The following is a 27,585-nucleotide window of genomic DNA, read 5'->3' on the forward strand; positions in this document are numbered from 1 at the left end:
CTCACCATCTCCAGAATGAAGCACTTGGTGAAACCAAATTGATCCGTGGTCTCATAAGTCAATCCAAAGTTTGTGGTGGGATGTAAAAATTAACCGTTTTAACTGATCGTGCAACTTGTCAGAGCTTATAGATTTGAAAGGACTGAATACTAATCCAAACAATTATTTTGTGATTATTTGTACCCAATATTGTGACAATCCGCATAAATGGTGCATCCCCTGTGATTCAATGTTGAAAACAATTAAACATAAATAAAGCACACGTAGGGGATAAATACTTTTTATAGAGTGTAAATTACTGTCGTAATCACGACTACACAGAGCAGTCTTCTCTCCTGCTGAGGACTCTACTGGAGGGCAGCTAATAACACACACGCACAATATGCATACACACATTTTACCACAAACTCTGCCTAAAAAAACGGTGTTAAAAATGATTTGTCTCAAAGGCATGATGTCTCGCCAGCAGAGGTGGCGCTCCCTACAGCATCTAGCGGCCTCTGCTGTCCAAATAAATAAGAAATATTTCCAGCACGGAAAAACCGACAGGTGGCACAAATGCAAGGCGGTGAAGATGGGCAGTTCAAGCTCAGGCAGCTGGCTAAGGCAACCGTTGACAGGTTAGTACAGTTAATACAGATTGTTTCATGGCTCTCCTTTTGACAAAATATATCCAAGTTTGGACCCAAGTAGAAGAATGATAGAAGATTATAATGCACTTTAATTCGTTTCTTGTGCTTCCAGGTCTTTCAATTGAACTTCTGCACCTTGTTTTGATGAACAAACTACAATAACATACACTTACAAAGATTGTGCGCAACAAACAGACAAGTTTATTTCAATGGGACTAATCCATAATCTAAAACTTCATAAATACTGCTGGTTAATGATAAAACTGCCCATGTATGTATGGGGGACACTCCTGATCAGGCCAGGGCTTCACACATTGTGAATAAGTGAATATGGTTTCAAACTTAAGATGCTTGATTCAGAATATGGGGCAATAGTAAATCAAGAGTTTCTTTTAATTTATCACATATTCTAACAATGTTTGGCAACGGTCGTGTTGCACTCAATTGTGACTTTCTTCTTTTAATCGAAAGAAAGGAAATGTTTTTTTCAGCTCATACCTCTCATTCCTTCACTTCCCAAAAGACACAATTTAATACAAGATAAAACTTGCACACTCACAAACACATATAGACATATTCACATATATTGTATGCACACTGGTGCATGACAAATGGACACGAGCACAAATAGGCAACCCTGACCCAGGTTTTGCACAGTATAGGCAAAATAAGGGTAACGGACACGGATCCGTCATTTGTCATTTCTCAGCTTTACCTCTCAATCCTCGTCTTGGTCCCTGTGGAACAAAGTCTGGACAGAATCGGGTCACCGTCGTCTGTGACTTCAGCCTTGCTTACAATAGCAATTATTCAATTTTCAACTGCAGGATTACCCTGACAATTCTTTAAGCAATAGCACGGATTAAAAGCTGAAAACATCACAAAACTATAAATCAGATGAACTACTACTGCAAGTCAATAAACTTTATTCTTCTATTAAAAAAAAAAATTTAAAAAAAAGCTCAGCGTTCAATGCTAGTGCCTCGAATAACTCGACTAAGTCTTTTCTGAAATACATTAAAGAAATTAAGGTTTCTCTCAGCATGTCTTTCATGCTTCCGTCCCATAATGCAATGCAGTGTTTGAGTCACGTGCCACTGACCAACAGTTGAGTATTGGGCGAAGACTTGTCAAACATCCGTCCTAATCCTTCAAACTGTCCCTCTTTGATTTTGGAATGCCACCGCTCCCAGCTGCTTCCACTGTACATCAAGTCAAGGAACATTATTTTGTGCAGGAGGCCAGTGTTGCTTATATTTTACATGTGATCCTGTTTGTCCGTTTCAGTCCAGTTCATATTCAAAGGAGCAGATGGCAGTCTAAGGCCATAATCCACATAGAGTACGAGTGTCCATCATTCTGGCCCTTACAACGGCATAATGACGTCGTCACTGGAATGTTCAGAGGTCTTCTGAGGCCGACTGTCCGCCTTTAAAGAACAGAAATCCAGAGAGTCAGGCATTCAAATCAGTGCTGTCACATCCTACACTTTTTATTCATTTGTACGGGAGTTTTAATCTATTACAGCAAAGTGAAACACAGCCACACCTCTACATTTAAAACCACTTATACACTTTTCCTTTGAAAAGTCAAACTCAAAATCTGTGTCCAGACTACACATGTCGCTGAGGCTGCCGACAAGATGTGGACTCAAGAATCAGTGCTCAAGAGGGCAGCCTGACGGATAAACCAACCAATCAGCTTAATGATTTATCTTTCATGATCATGACATGTGAATCTAAATTAATTTAGTTATATATATATATTATATCTTGTCAAATTACATTGTAAAGCGTCATACCTTTCTTGCAGCGACCTTTATCGAACATCTCTAAAGAGCTGAAAGATAAACAGCATAACAGGGTTATGACAGGGAGGGAGACGGACAGATGGAGAAACCGAGAGGTGTAGAAATAGGAGGTGAAGACTGATGGACTGCAGACAGGAGGGAAACGTAGAGTGAAAGAGACTAAGAGGCAAGCAGGTGTCGATGGTACGTCTAAAAAGAAAGAGAAGTGTGAAGAAGCCTTGTCAGAGCAAGGAGAGATGTGGTGAATGCGTGATACCAACATTCAAAAAGGCACAACAAACATCGGATTTCACCTTGAGTCATAAACAGGAGCAGTCAACCATCCTCTCTCACACACACACACACACACACACACACACGCTGACACATGGTCAGTGCTCCGTACTTACTCTTTTACTTCACGTTGAAAATTGGGCATATCAATATACAGTAAATCTCTCTCCTCCACGCCCACATACACAAACATCTTGCATAAATACAGCTTCTGCTGCTGCTGCTGCTGCTGCTCCATCACCAAAGCAATCACACCCTCTCTCATGCTCCAAATATTTATTTTTTTATCCAGTCGATACACTGAAAAGACAAGGATCAATAGAAAAATATGTGGAAGGCAACAACAACCCTGGAATTGTGTTTTTGCCAACGGAAGTAACAGCAGACTGTGTTGAATTCTTATGTGCTGCTGCAGTCTGCAGCGCACTAACGAGAGGCATGTGATGGCTACAGAAACACCAGAAGGAGACAACTGCATCATTATATTGTGGACATTTGGTCGCATACCACCAAGACTAAGTGCACAGTGTATTATTGTGGATGGCTGCACTCAATTCTTTCTATGAAAATAAGCAAACAGATGGAGAGGGTGATATTGATGTCGCAGGTCCGGATTTATGTCAGTTTGCTTGAAATGTAGTCCAACAAACCACAGTGATGGTGTTTGTCAAACTCTTGCCAAGTATACAACTCTGAGCTGACATGCCAGAAGCAGTGCTGTGAAACAAAATGTTGGCTAGTGGCCATATTTTGCCTGCGGGCATGAGTTCACTTTAAATGTGTTATTCTTAAGATTCTGTTTGCAAAGCTTTGGCAGCGCCTCGCCAAGAATGACTCTTGCTGTAATTCTGGTTTTGTTGGTTCTCAATCCAAACCTACAATATGAAGATGCTGCCCTCTCCTCCTCTTCACCTCATCTGGATTCTTAAACATTTTTAGACGCAGACATAACCTGGTAATTTATTCTCTTGCCCTGGAATCCAGGCTAATGAAAACACTTCAAGGAAGCGCCCTTTAGTCTGTTTCTGGTCAAAAGAGCCAGTTTAAGAACCCAGATCTTGTCATGATGATTAAATCAAAGATGAATCATTGAACAGAGATTATTGATTCTGCACAGATGTAACCCCCAACTCCTGTCTTCCTTTTGGCGGAAGGGAATAATGAAAAGAGAAGACAAATATTGAAGCAACACTAAATGTGCATGTCTTTAAAACTGAGTAGAATTAGGAGGAGACTTTTTTTTTCCTCCAAATGCAATGTACACATTACACAACTAGCACAAATTTGTTCACCTCTTTGGTGAGGATCAGGGTTGAGGGTCTGGACCACCTGTTTCAGCATGAATGTCTCTGATAAGCCAGTAGCTCCAGATTGAGCTTCCTGGTCTGATCTAGATTATTCCCAGTGATTGGTAGGTTCACTCACAGCAAGCGGGTCTTGGCTGAAAGCTGCCACGCTGTTCCGCATCTCATTCTCACTGCCACGCAGCGGTATCAGTGACACATTACCGTGACGCGTATCCGGCAACACGCGGCTCACTCGTGTCTGCTGGAGTCCGTCCTGAGGCCACACGTTGCCATCGTACTTTAGTGAGGAGTGGACAGGAACACAGGGAGAGATGAGGAGAGGGAGCAAGAGGAGATTTGACATTACAACAATAGTATCCGCAGGTTAAGGGTAATATGCATGTACCGTGAGCATCTTACGTGCTATTTAAATTGTCCTGTTGAAGTATACTCCAACTTTGCTGTAAGATCACTAATGCTAAGAACCACTGTCTGTTTTTTTTACATTCCTTAAAGATTATTGGCCAGTGGAAACAAAACAAATGGCAGACTTACAGAATATCCGTAAATTAGGTGTATTAAAGCCTGTGAACATATTGTGTGTGTGTGTGTGTGTGTGTGTGTGTGTGTGTGTGTGTGTGTGTGTGTGTGTGTGTGAGATCGCACCTGGATACTTAGGAAAGTGGCATACCACTCCCTCATATCTGACTGGGTGTCACAGCAGAGACACCTGCAAATAAATAGAGGAGTGTTAAAGTAAGGGAGGTGGTGTGTGTGTGTGTGTGTGTGTGTGTGTGTGTGTGTGTGTGTGTGTGTGTGTGTGTGTGTGTGAGAGAGAGAATGCTGAGTGTATGCGTTTGTGGTCTGGGGAGAGAAAAAGTCAGAGAGGAAAATTTGGAGAGGGAACCAGAAGAAAGAGAGAGATATTAACCGAAATTGACATATCCTCTCTTATGGCGCCCGGTGGTAGCCCCACGAGCGTAAACACCGAGTGTGATTCCTAATTTTAAACTCCCAACAAAGAAAGAACACTGATTGGGACCTTCAGCGTTCGGTGTGCGTGCCGGTGTCAGTGAAAAGTGTATTTGTGTCTCTGTAACGTCTGTGTGTGCGTGCATATCTTATGCCACTCAGGTTGCCGTCACATAGCCCTCCGAGTCATCAGCGATGCTGTGGTGCTGAATAAATAGGCTTTATTTATACAATGATTATTGTTACAAGCAGACTTAGACTACAACAATTATTCATGTGCCCTCCACTGAGACACAACAAAACACTGATACATACTTGATAACTAAATAGGATACAGTATAGTGTGCATAGCAGAAATTAATTTAGCTGCAGTCAAGAGCTTAGGTACACATGCTAACACACCTCACACACACACACACACACACACACACACACACACACACACACACACACACACACACACACACACACACACACACACACACACACACACACACACACACACACACACACACACACAGAGCTCCTCCCTCTCCCTGGTTTGCATCATTAGGGCCAACAGAGTTCATTAGTGCTTATTGGGATTCAAAACAGGACAGTAACTCTCTTCTATCACACATGCTGTACCTATAGCGCAGTATTCGGTAATGTTCTACAATACATTTACTTTCAGTGCAATTAACTTCAGAACATTATCAGCTGCAGAAGAATAAATGCTGCTCATTATCATCTTAGGTTTCCATAAAGGCACAGAATGAAATTTACATAATATTCAGAAAATTTAAGTAGCTTAAGTGCAGCGACTGCAAGAATGTGCTGATAAAATTAACAAGTGTTGGAGAGTTTTGATGGGATGGAAGCAATAACAGGATAAAACTAAGCGACATTAAGTGCAGGTGGGTAAGTAAGATTGGAAGAGAGGGCCACATGGGCGCCTCTACATCCATTCATTTTTCCATAATTTCAACTCTCTGCCTTATCTATAACCACTCTTCTCCTCACTACATTTTCGTTTACCTGGAGTCAATGCAGAATTTCTTACTTAGCATATGGTTTCTCCCCTTCAGCGTGACACGTTGCCTCTCTACTTTCCACTCCCCCCCCCCCCCCTCTCAGTTTCCTCCTCTCAGGTGTGTGTTTTTTGCTGTGAGCAACATGGCGATGGAGCGTAAACGCACTCCCATTACAATATTATATATGAACGGATTAGAATGGAGGCATGGTTACAGGTGTACGCGTGTTTCCCTCCTGGGTGGAACCGACCTTTCACATGCCTCCTTCTCCAAACACTCATGCAGGGACCTGACCTGTTTTCTCTGCCTGCAGCGAAACCGCTAGCTTTTTTTCTAAGATTGGTGATAAGTGTAATCATACCGCCACTAAGTGAAAAATGGAAGCGACTGCTAAACAAAAGGACAGCAGATCTGTCACAACGACTGAATAAGTTTGCACTGAAGGCTGCATTCTACTGGGGAAGTAAAAGAGAAAAAGCTGCAGCAGTGTGCTTTAATATAGTATGATGCTTTAACTAGCACGGCAGGAAAGACATTTCTTCAAGAGAATTTTAAAAGCTCATAATCTTCAGTTCTTTTTGTCATACTGAATAAATACAATGCTTTGAATAAAACACGTGTGCTTGTTGAAATGGACAACATGAGCAGGACCGGCCTGAGCTATGAGTACTATTGGCTGACAGCTGTGTATTGTATATAAAAGGGCAACATGTATTACATACAGAACTGGACATCTACTCACCACTGCTGTCTCTCCTGCTTCTCTTGTTTCTCTTGTTTCTTACCCTCATACACGACTGTTAGTCCCCAACTAGAAAAACAGAGACAGAAAGATATTTGTTCAACAGCAGTACAACTATAAATGTCCCAGCGCTTATAGTTATCGGGCTCAGTCTGCCCCCTAGTGGTCATTCTGTTTACCAGTCACCGTGAGCTATTTTATTCTAGATTTTTTCACATTTATGTATTGCATTATTCAACGGATGCTTGATTTAGGTATATAAATCATACGTGGAGCTGGTCTTCATCACCAGGGGTTTTACACAGTATAGAGATTTATAAACAAAGTCTACAACCAAAAACACATTATTTTTTGAATTTGACAACGACAAATAGCACCGAAAAAGGAAGAAAATTAAAAAAATAAATAAAACGTTGTTGTACTCTTGTATGCTATAGCAGTCGTGTGCATAAAAAAAAATCCTTTTCTGCCAATAAGTATAAACCGTAATCAGGCTTATACCTTCCAGCAAGAAGTTTATTCAATTTTCAATTCAATTCAATTTATTTTAAACCTTAGGGAGAGCAACAGAGGAGGGATCCCTCTCCCAGCATGGCCAGAAGTGCAGTAATGATAATGATAATAAAAGCATTAATGGTATCGGTAATAGAAATAGTAATGTGACTAATAAAAATAATGATGGTAGCAGTGGGTGTCAGCAGGGCCATGGCAGGAGGCCCAACCACGGTCCAGAGGGATATTCTTAATATTCAGACATTAAGATAAGCACACTTTATACTCTCTGGGGAGAAAGACTGCTTTGCCACTCAGTAATTATGAGGAGGATAAAAAGTGGCATCAGTGCCACACTGCATGTACTCACCATGTAGGAGGACGGACTTTCTTTTTAATACCCATGTAGACCTTTAGGTTTTTCACTGGCCAATCACGTTCTGTACGGTTACTCTGACAGACGGCGAGAGAGAGACAGAGACATAGTGAGGAGCCCGTGAAGGAATGGGACAAGAACAAATGAGAAAGTCACGTTTTTTCCGAGTAAATCTTTTTAACCTTACTCTGACTTCCTTGTACATTCTGAGAGAGTTGGAATTGAGGACGAAATATCGGTCGTGGAAACTTCCAGAGGAGCGTCCCAAGATGCTTCGCTCTTCTCTGAATTTCATCATCCCGTGTTTGGATGGATCCACTTTACTGGCTGGGGGGGCAGATTATTAAGAAGAAAGTGACGTTGATGACCAACAATGCAGTGATTTAGAGACGCTGTTGGTTTGTGTGTTTACCCAGGTAGAGCATCATCGCCTCCATAGCGAGGTGTTTCTTGATGAGCAGATGGGACTCGGTGCCAAAGGAGTGAAGGGTGGGTAAGACTCGCTCCTGATAGTGCAGTGGACGTTCTGAGGGAAGTAGAGCAACACACAACGCAGGGTCATATAAAAGAATTTTAAGAATCCTCAAATCATTTTCACCTGATCATTCTTAGACAAAACAGCTCTTGAGCTCTTGATGCCGTGATTGACACAGTGATTTTCGTAGCTGTGTTTTTGTGTTCCTACTTCAGTGAACAATGGAATGCAGATGCGGCATACAGTGATGTCGCTTTTCATCCTTGCAAGCAGTTTGAGCTGTGACGCACGCCTTCATACCAAACTCAAAAATAGCTTTGGTTATTGTAATAGACAAGTGACGTCTGTATCAAACAAGTGACAGAGAGAATCCCCTCCAGCTCGTCACTCGTACTCTTTCTAACACCCTTCCTTTTCCCTGTGTCATTCTTCCTTCTCCTCCTGTAATCAGCAGATTGGTTTACTGGACAGTGATGGGAAATCTGCTAAAACAGTTGCGAGTTACTGGCATTAGATAAGCCACCTACAGGCTTCCGGGTGGGGAACCAGATGTCCCACATACCAGGCTCAAAACAAACCACGGCACACAATCACAGAATGATCTTCTTGCCTCTGGGGTTCGGTGTCACTTTGAGTAGGTCATGCTGCGTGCTGAGTGGAGGGCACGTCACAAGCTTTGCGTCATTGTTCTTGGTTCGCTGCTGGCGTTTTGATTTTTTTTTTCATGTTATTTTTACATGTAAACTCATGTTGATTTCCTAACCAAAAGAGCATATCTGTACATGAGCCAAAATCCTCTGCTTCAACATCAAAAACCCCCAAAAAAGATTTTTGACAAATGTTATGCCATCTCCCTCTGTCTTCTAATCCTTCTCACCCATTTCCTCCTTGTCGCTGACCTCCCAGCAGTTCCAGTACTCTTTGTCTTTAACCCGGATGTTACGCCGGTCCAGGACCTCACAGGTCAGCTCTGCTGCGGTCATAGAACCAGGGATCTGAGGGAAAAAGTTACGCAGTTACTCCAGAGTCTCACTCTCTTAAACAAAAGGGCGAAATTGTGGCTGTGTACCAATTGATCATAAGTTGGAGGCGCGTGGCTGTTTTTTATTATAAGCATAACGCACCCTAAACACTATAAAGGACATGTGATGTGCTTGTGTGCACATGCCCAAGTATTGGAGAGATGCCACCAAAAAAAGACTGTAAGAAGAAGCAGTTATGAAATTGAGGTACTGGCGTTACAGGAAAATCTAAAAGCATCGAAGAGCAGTATGTAATCTATTCAGAAGCTTAACACATGCAATATCATCTCAATAGTCCTAACTGGTATCAATGAACCAATAGTATTTCTTTAGCCCTCATATTTAATAATCAAATCATTATAATTACTAGAAAACATACAACAATTTGTGGACTGTGAAAACAAGATGTTTTTTCATATATTGGTACAGTAAGAGTGCTCTCAACCAGTTGTAAAATGTTCTAAGAAAACATTGGTGAATCCCAGATATCAATGGGTAGTAACGAAATAAGAACAAATCGTGGATACGAACAAAAACATCAGGAAATTTGTTCTTATATCGTTTCCTGAATGAGGCCCAGTGTGTCATTTGGTGAAGTCCAGGTCACCTTGACGTGTTGCTCTGCTGTCTCCTTCTTTTCCTCCAGGTACACTGTACAGATGAAGTGCCCTCCAGGTTCAGGATTCTGAAGTGTCCGCAAACAAAAAGGTCAGACAAAAAGATAACAGCATTAGGATAACAAATAACAGAATGCAAAGATGCCCAACTGCAGCAAACGGGTGCATGCATACACGCGTGCAAACAGCACCGGAGAGTGTTGTGTGTGAGTGACTCACAGGAAACGTATCGAGATTTCGCACTTTGATGATAACAGTGATCTCTTCCAGCTGCTTCTTGAGCTGCTGTTCATCCACCTGCAAACAAGTATGAACACAATCATTCTCTCACACAAACAATACATCAACCATTAACTGACATAATACTTTAATTACAGCATCACGACAATCTTTAGATCTCTGGCAGAAATCCCCACCAGCATTTCAACCCTCTTTGTTTACTCATTCTAGGCTTTTTTGTAGATGGGTGGTTGTCTTTCGAGAAAAGTATATTTTGACAACGGCTGCAGGGATTTCATTCTAAGCTCATAAGAGGCATTATTCCCATCATCATGTATTTCCTCACTTTCTTCTAGTTTTCCCATCTACTTCTCTATTAAATTGAAACAAACATTGTAAGAATGTAATCTTATCAACACAAAGCATTTTAATGCTGATAATAAAAAATAATAAAATAGGAGAGACTGGAATCTTTTCTTGAAGGTTTTCTGCTTTTTTGGAGCTTAATCTTGCAGCAAATATAAGATGGCATGCTCTTTGAGATCTCAACCTTTACAAGCTACGCACTCTGTGTTGAGTTTGCCACTTTCTGATGTCATCACTTTCGATAAATGACTCGGCTTAGAGGACAACTTTGTTTTACCCTCCTGTCATCCCTCTGTCTAACAGTGAGCAGCGAGTCTGACCTCAAAGATGGATGTGTAGTGCTGTATGAGGTCCTCTATGGCGCGGCCAGCACTGAAGTCCTTCCCGTCGCTCTGGAACATTGTGGGACCGAATACTATGGCCAGGTTATGGAGGTTCATCTGGTTCAGCTCAGAAAAACGCTGCACGCTACAAAACATGCAGGGAAAATATACAGTACATGGGTATATGCACAAAGACATGCACGGAGGTACAAGATCATTTAAATATGTGTGTTTCTCACCAATAGAGGTGGTTGATAAGGGCTTGTAGTGTAGCCTTGTTGACACAAGGCAGTCTGTTCAACAGCAGCCGGTATTGGGAGATTTTCTTGCTTTCATCCTGAATAGCTGCAGTAGGAGACGGAGAGAGGGAAAGGAAAAGAGAAGTGTCAGGAAGTGATGGGTGAAAGATGGAAAGCACAGGATGAAAGTGTAAGAGAGCAAAAGGGAGAGAAAGAGAGACGGATGGAGATGATATTATTAGACAAATGCAGCGAAGGAGGAAGAAAAGAAAACAATATTCAACTTAAAAAGGACTTAAAAGTGACAAGCTCCTGATACAGAGTGAATGTAGTGCTCTGACACAAAAGCTATATTTGTGAACTGACATGCAAACAAGTGCAGGTGTTTGTATGGAGTTCTGTATAACAGATGGTGTCAGAAAGGTGACACCTGAAACCTAGCTGTAGCGTCGCCAGCAAATCTGATCTGGCAACTGAAATCATTCTGCTTCCACTATATTTCCTTCGTAGTTTAAATAGTAAACACTCCAGAGTTCGAAGTTCTCCGAACTTTCTGGAAGTGAAACTCGCCACCTTTGCAGATATCAGCCACTGAGACATCTCTTGCCACACCAATACAATGTTAAGTCTGTTGGGACTCGTTTTGAAGTGGAAAATAGTCCCTAACTTTTATAACTGTACAGGGCGAGATCTGTGGATTTCCCATTTTAGTCACCTCTATTGCAGTGGAGTGGCAGCAGAAGTCTCACAGTATCTCCAAGTCACATGTAAAAAAATAGAAAATCCACCTGGATATCTATCCTAAAATCCCAGCGTGACTAGGCTGCAGGGCACAACGACAGTCTTGTGAATCTTACCAGCTGCACTGAGCCAGGTGCTGGCATCCTCTGATGTGAACAGTCCCTCCCCTAACTCCCTGAAGAAGCGTTTGAGCATGTTGGAGACGTCGTCCACCTGGTGCTCTCCTTCTCTCAGAAGGAGACTGCGAGCGTCACGATGAAATCTCTCAAACAGCGCTGTCACACGGGATTGCACACCGCTCTTACGATATATCCCCTCAGAGGTCAAGCCTAGAAAAAAAACAAAATAAGCATACACCAGATAATGACAGAAACACAGGCTATGTCTATACTGTACCTCTCAGAAAAGACATACTGTAAAAACCAGTGTAGGATTAGAAAACCTCGTTCATCCAACTTTCATATTTCAATTTAAACAGAAAAGATCATATGGTCCATTACAGATTTCGAAATGTCAACTCATACGAATTTAAAAATACCTTTGTATAAAGTGTAAAACACTATTTCACCTCAAAACAAGACTTAATTTGGCCAAACGCTGCTGAGGCATTGTTCTCTAAAGGCTACAACTTACAAGCATGTCGTCGTACTGGTATATCGACTCCTGTAGTGTAAATGTGATGTAAATGCAGGCACGTATATGTGCTTGTTTCTCTGTCCGTGTACATCTCTGTCTGTCTCTTACCGCACCGCGTGATGTAGCCGATGCAGCTGTGTACTATGACAGGTATGTCTGTCTCTGTCAGCTGCTGCTGGCTCAGTGTGTCTCCTCCACTCCCCGCTGCCGCCTGGATGGCACCGCACCAGCCGGAAAAATCCAACTTCCTCTCTCCCTCTATGTACAGAGTTCTGAATAAAGAGAGAGAGGGGGACAGAGGGGAGAAGAGAAGGGGTAAAAAAAGAGAAAATGGCAATTAACAAGTGAAGAAGAAAAGTGTAAAAATGCAAGGGAGTAAGGGGGAGGGGGGGGGGGGGGTGCATTTAGAAAAGACCAAAAATGATTCAGAGTAAACTTTGAATTTAACTTGAATTTTGACTGCACACTGTATAAAGAGGCTTTACATTGTGTGACAGGTTGTGAAGTCATTGTATCACCACTCTAACAATCTCCCCTCTCACCTGCCTCTCTCCACCAGAACCAGCACCTCATTGTCTTGTTGAATCGCTGTAAAAAAAACACATACATAGTAATCTTATTCTTCCAGATAGCCATACTTTTAAACCGAGTAAACGTCACAGTATGTCTGTCCTTCAAACTTCTATATTTCATACTCTTGATATGTTTATTTCTGGTATATTTCCAAATGACTGTTCTATGTCTGCTCAATCATCACTCTGAGCACCCTGTCACTGTGTGTGTATGTGTGTGTGTACAGATTACAGTACATATACAGTTAGAAATACAGTTTGTGTCCATGCGTCTTACTCACAGAGTTCATTCAGTTTGCGGAGGTGGATCTCCTCTGGCTGACCCTGGCTGTCCTCCAGGTAGGCGTGAAGTGTGGAGCCCACCAGAGCAAACCAGCCCACCTTGGATGTTTGTAGGTTCAAGCCGTCTTTACATTTCAGCCGCCCGATCCGCTCAAAAGTCAACTTCAGTAGCGGCTCTGCGGTGGTCGGGATAAAGCTCTACAAATAAAAGGGGGACATTCGGGCTTTTTAACACATTGCACATTAATCATTGTCTGCTTTCTCTTTTGATGATGATTACCTACTTCAGAGTGTGCATTACTGAACTCCTCTGCGAAAGCCAATACTAATGTAATTGTTAGAAAGGTTAAAGCTCCCGTACAGTATTTCAATGATGGCAGGGGAATTGCCGTCTTTGTGGCTAGACTTGAGCCACGGATGTGTAGAAGGACAATCTACCATCCTGGCATTTATGTTTCCTGTGATGCTATAACTCTGATACAATTATTTTTACAATAATTGCAGGATTGTGTGTACAATCACTTTGCAACGTCCACTTTCAGCGGTCTCTGCAGAGCAGAAGGTCAAAGTGACTGTTGCTGCACAGCATCATGCAGCTGACAATGACATCAGCTGTAAAGAGCGCTATCTGAAGGAAAATAAGTGGCACAGGAAACAAGTCAGCATTAGCTGGCCCTGTGCTGACCACTAGGCAGCATTTCCCATCTCAGCTGAGCTGGAACTGCACTTATCAGTGCTCTCCAATTTCACTACAGAAAAATACCGTCCCTCTGTAAGGGTCCACCTGAGGAGAAAGTAAAAGGATTTGTGCTTGTGTGTCTAGACAGGTATTTGGTGGTTACCTTGGCAATAGACTTGACCCATTCCTTGTGGCTGTCTGGGTCATCAGTGCCGAACAGATAGAGACGCTCTGACCCGGAGTAAAGTTCAAAGGTGTGTTCATACCTGAGTGTTGGAGAGAGAGGTTAGGAGGAAGTGAGAGTGATATTTTTAAAAAATGGGAGGGAAAGAGAGATTAGGAAAAAAGCTATGTTCATGGTCGAGACATGCATTGTGAATATTTCACTCAGACAGCTGACTGAAAAATAAAACCCAGTTTCAGTTTTACACAGATGCAGTAATTTAATACAGACAGTAAAATGAATTGGAAATGGATCAGTTTGCGTGCGTGTATATACCCGTGTCTCTCAGGCGCGTCAACAGCTAAGCAGACGATCTCTGAAGCCTTCAAAGTACCGTTAGGGTTCGAGTTCTTGTCACTCTCATAGTAGCTGAAGGTGCCATCATTCACAGTGCACCAGCGACGACTGAACTCTACATGGAGGGACAAATAAAGAGTGACAAAGCATAATATTAAGAATTATAGTAATCTGTAGACACTATAGTCTTGTATGTTTACAGCAACTACGACATGACTTTGTTTAGAAAGAGGCTTTACAAATACACAGTGTATTGAGTATTAGTGTTCTTTGTTACGGTGAGGAGTGTAGGTAAGTGTTAGTGCCGATTGGTTTACGTGAATACCGTCTTTGCCCTTGCGCTCTGTGATGGCCCGAGCCATGGATGCAGTCTTGAACAGGAAGCCATTGTGAGACACACAACGTGGTGGTGAGTAATGTATCGGCTTGTCTTCATCCATCTCTGACCGTGGCAGCTCTGCAGGAGAACAAACAAACAAAAGTTTAAAAAAAATCTTCTTGTGTAAAAACATGCAGGCTGTCATCTTCTGGGAGTCGATCTGATATAGGAGAAGTGCCTCTGGTAAAGATAAGTGGAAAACAGTATGTACATTATGAACAGAATGTGTGTTTGGTTATGTAACATTTAGGAATGACATGGTAGAAAAATGTTGATGGTACGACAGTGGCACATCAAAGAAAGTATGAGGACGATGCATTCAATAAGGTGCTTTTATGTAACCCTGTGCATGTGCAGTCTTACTGTACCTGTGTTGAGATTGAGGCTTATTAACTCAGCCTGTAAGGGTTGCGAGTGTGCGTTGGCCAGGGAGAGAGCAGAGGGCCAACTTGCCATACCAGTTGAACAATTCACATCTGCACCGCAGAAAATCAAGCTCAACGTTTCCAGCACATCGCTGCACTGCACATTTATACAAAGAGCCTAGGGAGAGGAAGAGAAAAGCAAAACACAATTAAATCCTACAGACGGAGACAGTGATGTGTTGCTCAGTGTACAGAATGCTCCCATCGGACTTACGTCAAATACTAAATGTAACGATACCATTTGAGCGCAGGGAAAATCAAACCAAATGATCACAGCAAGTCAAATTAGCATATTTGTGGGGACTGAGTAGAATGACAAAATCTGCCTTTTACAGTTAACCTACTTTACTTACTTAACCTAGTGAATCTTAACCTGGTAAGTTAAAATAAAGACACACTATTGCAATACTATTAAGTCCCGGTCTGGTTGCGAGGGAAAAAGCAACAGGGTGGGAGTGGAACATGCAGTAAAAGTGTGGCAGAGAAAGAAAGAGATACAATCAGTAAGAAAGATACTAAACCCCCGATGGCTTTTGTAATGTGGTCGTGCAACATCCTTGCTTTACACACTGCTATAGCATTACCAAGTGGAAGTTAACGCAGTGTCTTGTTTGTTATTGTTGAGAAACAAATATATTGTACTGTCAATAAAAAAAAAACGTAAGTCATTATTTGGGGATTTATAGGACCTGTGGAGGTTATTATTATGATGAAACTACCGACATATTGTTCTCAAGTGTTTTAAGTTCTGTGCCAATTGCTGAGTCCACTCAAAATCCACTATATGCACATTTAATCAAGATGTAATATCAAAGAAGCCTGGAGCCATTTTTTAGTGATTAGTCTGGAAGTCCATCTTTTACTTCACTTCAAAGGAGCACCAGTGAAGTGACCACTGATCTGAGAGCAGATTAAAAGCTAACTCGTCTGATAACTTTTACTGCTCTTGTTTGGGGCTGCACAATCAATGTAGATTATTTTTAATTAATTGTGAAATGTAATTCAGCGGTATTGAAGTGTGACATTTGTCGATATTTCACTAAAGGAACTGTTGAGGTATTTACAATATTTCCATTACATCCAAGCAGACTAATTACAACCTTTTGATGAGATCAAAAAGTCAAAAGATACTGTGAACCCATATGTAAAGACAGTGGAAGGAGGGGAAGGCGGAATACTAAAGATGTGACTGAGAAGAGAATGCAGTGTTTTTACAGCTGAGGAACTCAGTTTGTTTTCACACACACACACACACACACACACACACACACACACACAGTCCGTCTACTGTTAAAACCAACAAGCTCGTTTGGATCTGATTGAGAAATTCCACATCACTCTGTCACAGACACCCACAGACAGAACCCCTCCTCTACTTATTCACTCTTGAGCCTCTAGGCACACATAAACAAACCAATTAACAAAGATTCCAATTGCACAAGATTCCCCTACGCTACGCACACAAAAGACTTAGAAACAAACAGCATTTCTCTGCCTCCCACAACAGTGAAGACATCTGTGCTAAAAGCTAGCCAGCGATCTGGAGTGGAACACATCCATGTGCATGTATTGTTCAGTCCAACAGCCTCATTGTACGGATCACACGCGAGCCAAAAAATAATGCTAGTGAACTATTGAAAGCAGATATATTGTGCCGCACAAACTTTAGAAGGCAAGCAACAGACAGTTAATTAATACATTATTAAACAGCTGTTTGACGATAGATATTAAATTGATTCACAAAGTAAATCATGTTTATAGCGAGGCAAAACTGAACAGATTCTTAAAGAGAGATTTTTTTATCCCAGTCACTTCCACACAGTGTGGCATACAGCTTATTAATCAAACACTGGTATCGGATTGGTACTCGGTATCAGCCAATACCCAAAGCCCAGGTATCGCTATCGGGATGCATTCCTAGAGTACACACACAGCAAATTAGTGATATCTGTGATCGTGGTTAAAGGGGGATAAATGTCACACTAGATAGTGAAGCCACCGAGGTGAGGGAGTGCAAAAGATTTATTTCAGTCTGAATACCTAGAACGTGCAACAGTCAGAAAAGCACATGAGTGCCAGTATCAATGGGAAACCATGTGCTAGACAGAGTGCTGATCCCTGGGGTTTGATCGATATTTTGTGTCTCCGCCTTTTTCTGCTTGGATATGGCACCGCATTTTCTCTTTTCCTTTGCCAGGCACACAATTTACTGGATTTCTCCTGCTTTATCTTGCAGTCTCTTGCTTCCCTTTCCTTCAAACTACTGTGTGTGTGTGTGTGCGTGCGTGTGTTCCAGTAAATTTGAACATAACAAGCCCTCTGTCCCATGTGGACATAAATATGAAAGCCATGTTGTATGTAGGTCAGTGTCCTGTAATGAATCAATAGTCAACCACGTGAATTCTGACTAAGAGAGTTGCACCTATCAGAACAAAGTACAATGAGGAAATGGGTGTTTGAAGACCTCACGCCCTCCAACATCTGCTGCCTATGAAACAGGGAGTAATGGAATAACACACACACACACACATAGAAAGAAAGAAAGAAAGAGAAGAGAAGGGAATTCAAGAATCTTACCAAATCTCCCAAGAGAGAGAAAGAGAGAGAGAGAGATGTTATCTGGGTGTGTCTAAAAACACAGGCCTCCATCTGGCCTCTGCAGTTATAGTGGACAGAAATGGAGGAAAAGAAAAGGATGCCGGGCACAGAAAAAAGGAAATATTGTGAAAGGAAGATGAAAGCATTTTAGTGGGGCACATTAATTAGAGACTAATTGTACTTGGCTACAAACTGAATATAATACAATCAGACCTCTTTTGTACTGACACACACACACACACACACACATGCAGCCGACTCTGCTTTGTCCATTTTAGCACATACCGAATGTCCAGCCAAAAGCATGTGTGTATGCACGTCCATATATTAAATCCAGATGAGAAAGAGTTATTCACATATGTCCCGTCATTACCTCACCAGGGTCAGTATACAGACAGAGGGAGATGGAGAAGGAGGTAAAAAGCCAGACAGATGAAGGGAAAAGAGAAGAGAAGAATGAATGCGGCATAGAGGAAAAACACAAAGACAGACAGACACAGAAAAAGACAAATAGGGCACAAAAGAAAAGAACTTGGAAAAAAACAAGAAAGCAGATCCCAGCTTTCTGTACAATTGAAAAGGATTAATGACTGAAATAGTACAGTGTGAATGAGACAATAAGAAGACTCGGTTGGAAAAGGGAATAAAGATGAGACAAAAGAACAAGCACGAGCAGGGATTGGACAGAAAGAAAGGGTAGAAGAGATGGAGCTTTTCTTTTTTTCTTTTGTGTAAAAGCCACTTTCCATAACTATAAAAGCACAAAAACAAACCCATAAAGAGTTTTTACTACAGCCTCTCAGCTCTGTTTGCTATAATAAATAAAACGCTGGTTGTCAGCATGAAGTCGACATAGACAAAACAAACAGAAGCTTAAAAAATAGTGGGATCAGTCATTGGTTGTGGTTGTCCAGGTGGGAGGACTTTAACTCATACTCACTAATGCTCGGGACAAAAATGGTGGATGGATTTTACAATCTTAAGCAGACAGCTTTGCTTCAACAAACGCAACAAAAAGATGTATGAAAACAAGTCTCGCTTTACATAACTGTCCATAAGTTAAACTTGGCACACATGCACACATACTTTCAAACTGCCAATACTTCTCTCTGTGGTAAATAACTCAAGGCCACACTGAGCATGTCTCTGTCAAATGTTTTTTTTATCCCCCGAAACAGTGCTCCTTGGTTTCTTTGCTCTCTCACAAAGACATGAAAAGGAAACCACCAAACAACAAAGCATTTTAAGAAATTTGACATGTCAATCAAAAGGCTTTGAAAAAGACATTAGTATACAGTAATAAGACACCATGAAGCAAGACTGGCTGTCAAACATACTACATAAAAAAGAAAACCAAGATGAGTTTGGGATTTGTGACATGCTCCAACACATTTTGAATAATGCTTCATTAAAATATGAACACTATGTTCTTGCAAGAGGATACGAAACCCAATTAATTCATGAAAGACTACGGAGAGCATCAATAGTTGACTACCTAGTGCAAAAGAGAGAGGACACAAAGCAGGAAGGGACCAAGCGAGAGAAACAATGATGTCCATTGACAGAGGTGAGGTTGTCTACTCTGATTACACAGAGAACACATGGACACACAAGCACGGACAGAGAGAGCAACACAGACCAAAAATGCAAAGAAAGGGCAGAAAAACATGCCTACACACATTAATATGCATGTTAACGTATCTCAGCCCACTACCAGTGAAAACCATACACACAATAACTCCAATGTGCTCACTGACTTACAGCTACAGTAGCAGTTCAGCAGCCTTGAGACAAAACTATGACCCACAGACACATTAAAGTATGTGTTTCTTTCATTGCACTGAGATAACGTACTGTTAGAGATCCAAGGTCCACTGACATACATTCCTACACTCACCCAGAGGTAATCTACAAAAAACACACAGATGCAGACAAACACAAATACTTTCACTACCTTCCTCCTACAGCTCACTAGCACACACAACCTTACCTGTAAGCTTTCAGTTCCTTTCAATCACTGCTCTGTTTGAATGTCAGTCGACGCAGACAGGCGCACACACAAGGTTGCACATGCCAAAAACAAACAAAAACAAACCTAGTTTGTGGTGCTTTAGTCTGGCAGAAAGTTAAAGGGAATACCAGCAATTTACGAATAAGAAAAGGAGCCAGGAGCGAAGAGATCAACTTTCTGCTGCAGTCGAAGCAAACAATGAGGAGGGGAAGAGAGGGAGAGGCGGAGTTACAGCACATTCCAGCTGAAGCAGTGTGTAATGATGTCACATTCAAAAAGAAGAGGAAAAAAAGAGAGACTTGATAAACAAACCTGAATGTGAGCCAGAGACACTCCAGCAGTACTCACACAGTACACACTTCTGTTTCTCTCTCCTTTCCACCCTCGCACACACGGCCTTATTGTCAATGCCTTCTTTCATAACTGCATAGTTAACTCAAACCCATTGCAGAGTCTGTTATTTCTTAAGACACACCCGAGTGGAAAGTGTAGCAATGCTGAGGAACTTCAAGTATTTTCAATTTAAAAAAAAAGAACAGGTAGAGCAGGTTCTGCTTGAAATGAGGCGAAGTTCTGAATTCAAACATTCTCAAGACGGAAAGCAAAGCGGGGAAAAAGAGAAAGCCATCATGGAGGAGGACTAAAGGAAGAAGGGAGGACCAGCGGCTGAACAACATGGCTTTCGACCAAAAACCAGTAGTGATTAGTGCGTGTGTGTGTGTGTGTGTGTGTGTGTGTGTGTGTGACAACAAGAAAACTTCCTTTATCTTCTTTTGCACATCCCAAACACAGTGACTCACTCACACAAGTTTGAACGCTTGAGTGAGGACAAATAGAACTCACAGTCAGGTGCTAAATTTGACTCACTCACACACTCAGTGCGTCTGTGAGCAGTCCACATTGTTTGCAGTTAAGTGGGTTAAGCAGCTAATGAGTGACCCAGCAGAGTCTGACACACCAAGACATTTATTGCACACGGTGGAGCACAGCGAAGGCACAATACAAAACCCCCGACTCCAGCCATTCAGAAACTGTTCCCAGGTGTCCTGTTTCTGACTTCTACTGACTAAGTTTGTCATGTTTACGGGGCAGAGGAATGCATTTTCTGACCTCTTCCATTAACAAGGACACAAGGACAGATCAGAGTTACTGGTAGTCCACCCTGAGAGGGCTGTTGTCTTCAGGGTCCTGACTTCATTGTGACATCTCCCTAACATAGAGGCCACTGCTGATTCTCTTACAAAACTAGTATGCGCTGATATGTTTTGCAAACACTGATGACTCAGAAGCAAGCCGGGAATCCACAAGACAAATTAAGTATCACTCTAATTACTCTAATTTAGCTCGACTCTGAATGTCAGTTATCAAGATTATTGCAACTGAGCGTGCTTTAAATATTGGACTTAATCTGGGATTCAGCCAGCTTTTGCAATCTAGCAACTTGCGTTTAACTCCAACTGCAGTCAGTTCAAACTGCAGTCAGTTTCTTGAATGCTCCACTTTGAGGAGAAGTGAAAACATAGCTTGCCTGAATCAGCTATCTGGCAAGGGGAAACATACATACTTGCTATTTTGGAAAGGCCAGTTGTTGTTTTTTTTGTCTCTCTGTCAGTCAATCTTTCAAACGGATATGTACAGTCTGAGCACTTCTTTATTCTTGGAATCTTTGTCACAGTCTGATTAGTCAGCATGCAGATGTACAGTGTATGGTGTGTGTGTGTGTATGTTTCTGTTGGAAAAACTTAAATAATGTTTTTGTTTAGCCACTGTAATCTAAGCAGCTGGTTCCATAAAGTCTGTGTCCTTCTATGAACCAATCTTCACACAAGCTTTTCTCAGCTGTATTCTCCATTAAGTGTCTTAGTTGTCTATCTCATCCGTTTGTTTACTTGTGACCGGGCGTCAAGGGTTGATAGTAAATCTGTTGTGTTCACGTCAGTATATACGTAGGCTGATTTGCAACCATGACGTCTTCCGAGATTAGGATAAAATGACCCTTGACAGAACGAATTATCAAAGAAACGAATCCAAATGATGTCCAGACTTTATGCAAATCATTCTGTTCCAATGCACTTGTGTGTTATCCTCAGTATATATATGTCAGAGACTCAGAGACAGACGTTTGAGCAGCCACTTGACTCATATTCTGTATGTGAATCAACTCTGTTCCTTCTTGCAAGAATAAATGTCCTGTTTAATGATTTTTTTAAATCGGTGTCGAGTACATTTTTCTAACAGTTTCCGTGCAAAACCCAGTCACAACTAAGCCTGTGACACTCTATGAGACATATGCACACAGCTGCTGGAAAAAAAATCTTAAAGGAGGAACTGTATTGTGATGCAAAGGGCGGAGTCAATACTATTACTACAGTCATCATCAATTTAGTCACAGCGGATTGCTAAACCAATAATCTCGGTCGCCTCTAAATCCTCCCTAAACCTCTCTTTCCCAAGGTCTGTTGACTGAAAGAATTTCCAATGTAGTTTTGCATATTAAATCTCTATAACCAGTGTGTGTATCAACTTCAAATGTTAGGGGAACACACACAAAAGAAAACAATCAAAGCAGTGATTTCAACTTACATTGTTGAGCTCTCTCTGGTTTCTGAACAGCGGGTGGTACTTCCTGTATTTGCCGTAGCGGTACTTGTTGGTGATGAAGCGCCGTCTCTCTTCACTGCAGCTAGACTGTTCCAAAGCTTCACTTGGCGGGACGTTAGCCGCCCAGAAGCTGTTTACCCGCTCGTTGCCCAGCAACAGAAACACCTGCATCACAGGTGGGGTTTAGGAGAAGTATTTCCACATTAAGGGGCATAGGAAGCACATGCAGAGGCCAAGATGTGCACTGTTGTCTGACCATATACACTGTGCAATTTATTAAGCATGCCTGTGCATTCTTCGTATTATTTTCATTCTAGCTGCCAATATGCTCTACCCTTATGTGTGTTCATCAATATAATGCAACATCACCACTAACTACTGCCTCAGAAATTACCACAGAGTTGAATCCAACCCCTGACACAGTGTCCACAAAAACTTTACATTCTGAGCTTCACAAGGATTAACTGCAAGGCTATTATATTAGACTGCATTACGTTATGTAAGTGTACCAAATAAAATGCTACCTCAGTATAAATTAATCTTCAGCTCTGTCTGGGTTTAAGCAGCTAAATGGATTGGTCATGAATAAGTAGTTCAGGTCACTGTGGACATTGTATATTGTTTTGCTATAAATTGTATATTATTCTGTATAAAAAACTCCCGTTTGTGTGTGTGTGTGTGTGTGTGCGTGCGTACCTGTATAAGCTCCTCTGTCCAGACTTTCCTGTCCATCTTCAGACTACGAACCTTTGAGATGCTAGGACCTAGTCCTCTGTGCTCTCCTGGAAGAGACAGACAGACACACACACACACACACACACACACACACACACACACACATTTTTAAGATAAAGTACAAACAAACCGTGAAACAGTTCTGTGAATTTCTACTGCAACCATGCAACCAAGAGTTTTCACACCAGGCTAATTGATATTTGTCATGTCATGTCATTGTCAAAATGTATATATAACAATATATCCTCTGTATAAAACTCAAAGTATTTTGAAGACATGTATGAAAATTATACTCCAAAACTTGCTGACAATGTCAACATCTGTTTAAGAGAAAATATTCACCTTGCCTAATGTACAAACATAGATGCACAAAAATAAACATGAATCCAAACCCACGAACACAAACCTGCGCATCGCTTGCAGACCACCACGCACAAGTTGATGGCAGCCCATTCCGGCTGGGGAGCCTCACAGTCGGCACAAAGGCTGTTGCTAGGCTCCGCCCAGATCCGCTCGGCCACCTCGCTATTCGACAGCGCCTCATCGATCGCATTCCTCATGGCGCTCACCCACTGCTCTCGTAGCTGCTCTGTTTCTGCGATGAAACTGCGCAGAGAGACAAACACACGGCCGAGTGTTAATGCCGACATTACGATGCTGATGACAACTACCAAGTGATGGAAATGAGAAAGCCTGTGTGTGTGTGTGTGTGTGTGTGTGAGTGTCTCCTTATGCTCATGAGCCCACTGAGTACTGACTCTTACTCTGCTCGTTTTACTAAAAATACTTGAATCAAAGACTGGAAACTTTACAAACACACATACGGACAGATTTGTGGCTTGACGCATAATCACATGTCTGAATCCTTCCTCTTCTCATCTGTCTAACAACACATCGGTCCTTAAAACACACACATACACACACCTCTCAAACCATTAAAGTTGCAAAAATGCACAGTTAGACCGAGACACAAAATGACTCACGGTCCAACTCTTATACAAATACACAAGCCTTTTTAGATTTCCCATCCTGTCAAGCTGAGCCTTTGCACTGCAGGCAGTTTGCACTGTCAGCCAAAAGACCACACACACCACACCAACAAAAACACTTGTGCACACACATCTCCCTCACTCTTCGTCACACACTCACACACATACAAAGGGCATTTCACATTCTCCAAAGATGTCCAGCTGAGGATAGCTGGACGCCGGTGGGAGTTCTCAGTATAACAACATGATCTTATTTCCTCTGAATATCCGAGCACTAAGTCCAGCTCAGCCATTGATTTATCAGGAAGATTGATTATATATGCACTTAAATCCTTTTGGAGGAACATAAATCGATAGAGGAGATGACAAAAAAAAGTAATAATCAGTCAGACTATGTGCAGTACATAAAACATGCACTGGATACTTACAGACACAAAGCGCACATCCAGGTCAAGAGTTTAAGTTTGCTGTGTACACATGACAGAAAGTCAGTAAGTGTGTGTGTCGCATTTTTGTGTCCATGCAGTACCTGAATATGCGGTAAGGCGTGGTGAGATCAAAGCCACGACGATCTGAGTCTTTAACATTGCCAACATTCATCTCAATGGATGTGATACCCACTCCTATACGATAGTCCTGGAAAAAAGAAAAACAAGGATGTTTTTTTTCTGAGTGGCTCAACTTTCTGTGTTCTAAATATCATTTGAAATTGCTACATTACATTAACTTTACTGTTTCTTATAATGTGGAGTAGGCTCAAAGAAAGACCACTAGTTAATCTACAAACGTAACCTTCAATTAAGATGATGTAAGATTTAATAAACATGTACAACATACAGCCCTGTTGTCAATATTATCTGGTGCTTTTTGCAAAAGACAAAACTGGAAAAGACAAGAAGGGGACATCCTTTTTACAGTGTTTTTTCTGATGCATTCTAATTACTCTGTAGTTTAATAGTCTCTCATATATATATATATACTCTTTAATACTTCTATATAGTGTTATGCAAAATAAAGGCTATACTACTACTATGTGATTTGTATACCACTGCTCATCTCTGCAGTCACACACACAGAGAGTTCTTACCTCAATGTTTTTGTAGAGGAAGACTTTATCTGAGGCTACAACAGTATAAAGTTTGGAGCGTAACCCTCTGAGCTCCAGATATCCCTGATAGTCCGGGGACAAAGGTGAGCATGGGTTCATGGTGCTGCGCAGATGGCGCCCCCTGGTGCAGTCCTGCAGTACAGTCACCCACTCGTTTCTCTCGACTGGACGGATGTGCAAACAAACACATGTATGAATAATCGTGTGTTTATTAAAGTATGCATGCACAAATATACATGAACCAAGATACTATACTTGCATACAGTAAGACATATGCACATGGCATCTTACAAACAGTAGCATGCATTATTGTTTTATGTGTGTAAAGCACACACAGACATGACCAAACAAAAACAGACAGACCTTCGCTTTCAGCCCTGAAGATAAATGTTCGGTTGTTTGTGACGACCTCAAACTTCAGGTCTCCCACACTGGTCACATTAGTAACGAAGGCGGTAGAGATGATCCCCTTAGAATACACATCCTATAACAGACCACACACACAGCAACGACTACTTTGTTAAACAGTTAAAGGCTGTCTTGATGTATCAGGGCGAATCCACACAGAAAGTGCTTTTTGAAGCATCCATCACTTGAATGTCTCTTAGAAAACACTGAGGCACGTGTGTGTGAAACACCTCACCAAAGGACGCACCCATTATTATGCATGTTTGGTGTGCATCGTAAAGTCTTATACGCACAGGCAGTTGTTGAAATCACTCATATTTTCCTCTGCCTACATGTTTTAAACTTTTCCGTAATGACCGATAAAGGCCCTGTTCACGTCTTGCTTGTGATGTAGATTCCCAGTGACGGTGTCTAATGTGATGGAGTTACTGTACATGTTTGTTGTTACCTTCTCATTGTCAAAGTATCGCAGGTAGTCAACATCCAGCTTCACCCATCGTCGCTGATAATAAAGGGCCCTGTGTACGACAGCATACACACAAACGTATATTCAGAAGAGTGAAGTTCAAACTCCTTTTACTGTTCTACAAGAGGAAGTAGGATAACGGTTTTGCAGAGCCAGACTGGGTAGTAATTTAAAGCATTTCATTTATTTATTGCATTTTCATTGTAATTATCAATGGCGGGCATAAACCACATAAAACCAACAATGTTGAAAGTAATTTTGTGAATAATAGAATGAATGCCATGAAAGGTTTAGCTGTATTTGTTCAAGTAATATAAACAGCCCTAACAGTAAAGCCATATCTTGATCTTTTATACTGGCGTCATCATGTTTTAAGAGGGATTGAGATAGTGCTAATGTCATGTACGCACTAGATATCTGTGTAGAGTATTGATCTTTGCCCTTTAATTAGCACAACCCCCAGCTTGTGTGTGTGTGTGTGTGTTGTCATTCATACCCCTGAGGTGGATTCTTGTCCAGCCAGCCCATCTTAATGACAGCAGCAAGCTGAGAGCTGTCGTCTTTAGTGGCCGGTGTCAGTCTGCCCGTGTTTGGCAGGTAGAAGCTTCCTTGCTGACTGCCCATGCCCCCCCCATCCTGCCATAGACTGGGACTGAGGGGCAAAGAAATAAGCACACAAACACACACACTTAGTAAACAATATCAACAGAAAGAAACCTGAAATTAATGTTTGCATAATAATCTTCAATCTTATTTTCTAATAATCGTATAATATGTCTGCAAAGATTAAAATCCTGGTTGTTGCTCATTTGCACAGTCTAATTTTGAGTGGGGTTTGTATTAATGGTTTGTGTCGATACTCACTCATCATCATCCAACTGCTCATCATCACTGTACAAAGAACTGCGCCGTCCTTTTGCCTTGACAGGCACTTGCAGGGACATATCCTACGGGAGGACACGGCCGTCATTCGTTGTGCAGTAGGAGAAGAGGAAGAAGAGTGTAAAACAAGGAACTATTCTCACTTACCCTGTCTGGTGCGTTTATTCGATGAGCACCGGGGTAAAACGAGTCTGGATCCTCGTAGTCATCAGAACAATCATCGAGTGAATCCAACCCTGAGAGAGGGAGTAGAAGGAGAGAACAAACGGAGTTGTACTGCTTTAGTTAGTTAAGTCCGGTTTGCAAAGAAAACTTTTAGACGCTGACATTGTTTGCAAAAATAACGTGCAGAATATGATATCCACTCAAAAAAAGAGAAAAATATTATAACCATGTTTTTTTGTGAACAGTAACAATCTGAACTGACACTCAATAGAATAGCCTCAATAAACCATGATGCAAAACAACAATATTGTACAAGACATACCGCCCTTAGCGTAAGAGGCTGACTACTGTTTTCTGACTTGGAACAACGGCAACATTTTTGGCCTCTGTGCTTCCTGAATGGGTAATACATAAAGTATATATTTGATTTTAGATATCTGGTGGATTGTAGCTTTTCCATTTTTCCAAAATCATACTGAATGCATCTGGCAGGACCGATGTACAGAAAAAATAAATCCACCAATTATTGGA

General features: G+C 41.6%; 1 protein-coding gene across 9 annotated transcripts in view; it reads right to left on the reverse strand.

Annotated features, from left to right (window-relative positions):
* Positions 1 to 264: 264 nt before the first annotated feature.
* Positions 265 to 27,585, reverse strand: part of arap1 (ArfGAP with RhoGAP domain, ankyrin repeat and PH domain 1) — a 42,295-nt gene continuing 14,974 nt past the window's right edge. For 5 of the 9 annotated variants that reach the window (XM_076099953.1, XM_076099954.1, XM_076099955.1 and 2 more), the window contains 31 exons: positions 27,037 to 27,125; positions 26,872 to 26,954; positions 26,504 to 26,659; positions 25,990 to 26,059; positions 25,497 to 25,617; positions 25,113 to 25,297; positions 24,555 to 24,661; positions 23,443 to 23,642; positions 22,998 to 23,083; positions 22,284 to 22,466; positions 15,035 to 15,209; positions 14,613 to 14,744; positions 14,267 to 14,402; positions 13,931 to 14,033; positions 13,088 to 13,286; positions 12,777 to 12,822; positions 12,343 to 12,506; positions 11,715 to 11,927; positions 10,858 to 10,963; positions 10,616 to 10,763; positions 9,930 to 10,007; positions 9,701 to 9,778; positions 8,949 to 9,066; positions 8,009 to 8,122; positions 7,784 to 7,923; positions 7,591 to 7,673; positions 6,729 to 6,797; positions 4,668 to 4,731; positions 4,224 to 4,299; positions 2,434 to 2,631; positions 265 to 2,061 (listed from right to left, as the gene is read on the reverse strand). In XM_076099953.1, the coding sequence (XP_075956068.1) occupies positions 2,033 to 2,061; positions 2,434 to 2,631; positions 4,224 to 4,299; positions 4,668 to 4,731; positions 6,729 to 6,797; positions 7,591 to 7,673; positions 7,784 to 7,923; positions 8,009 to 8,122; positions 8,949 to 9,066; positions 9,701 to 9,778; positions 9,930 to 10,007; positions 10,616 to 10,763; positions 10,858 to 10,963; positions 11,715 to 11,927; positions 12,343 to 12,506; positions 12,777 to 12,822; positions 13,088 to 13,286; positions 13,931 to 14,033; positions 14,267 to 14,402; positions 14,613 to 14,744; positions 15,035 to 15,209; positions 22,284 to 22,466; positions 22,998 to 23,083; positions 23,443 to 23,642; positions 24,555 to 24,661; positions 25,113 to 25,297; positions 25,497 to 25,617; positions 25,990 to 26,059; positions 26,504 to 26,659; positions 26,872 to 26,954; positions 27,037 to 27,125 (3,749 nt within the window). In that variant the 3' untranslated portion in view covers positions 265 to 2,032. Of the gene's footprint in view, positions 2,062 to 2,433; positions 2,632 to 4,140; positions 4,300 to 4,667; positions 4,732 to 6,728; positions 6,798 to 7,590; positions 7,674 to 7,783; positions 7,924 to 8,008; positions 8,123 to 8,948; positions 9,067 to 9,700; positions 9,779 to 9,929; positions 10,008 to 10,615; positions 10,764 to 10,857; positions 10,964 to 11,714; positions 11,928 to 12,342; positions 12,507 to 12,776; positions 12,823 to 13,087; positions 13,287 to 13,930; positions 14,034 to 14,266; positions 14,403 to 14,612; positions 14,745 to 15,034; positions 15,210 to 22,283; positions 22,467 to 22,997; positions 23,084 to 23,442; positions 23,643 to 24,554; positions 24,662 to 25,112; positions 25,298 to 25,496; positions 25,618 to 25,989; positions 26,060 to 26,503; positions 26,660 to 26,871; positions 26,955 to 27,036; positions 27,126 to 27,585 lie in introns of those variants that run through there. The other 4 variants (XM_076099961.1, XM_076099959.1, XM_076099960.1 and 1 more) reach the window with 4 other exon arrangements.

This window comes from Anarhichas minor, unplaced genomic scaffold, assembly GCF_050575085.1.
Source record: "Anarhichas minor isolate MPS153535 unplaced genomic scaffold, ASM5057508v1 ptg000026l, whole genome shotgun sequence".
Lineage (NCBI taxonomy): Eukaryota > Metazoa > Chordata > Actinopteri > Perciformes > Anarhichadidae > Anarhichas > Anarhichas minor.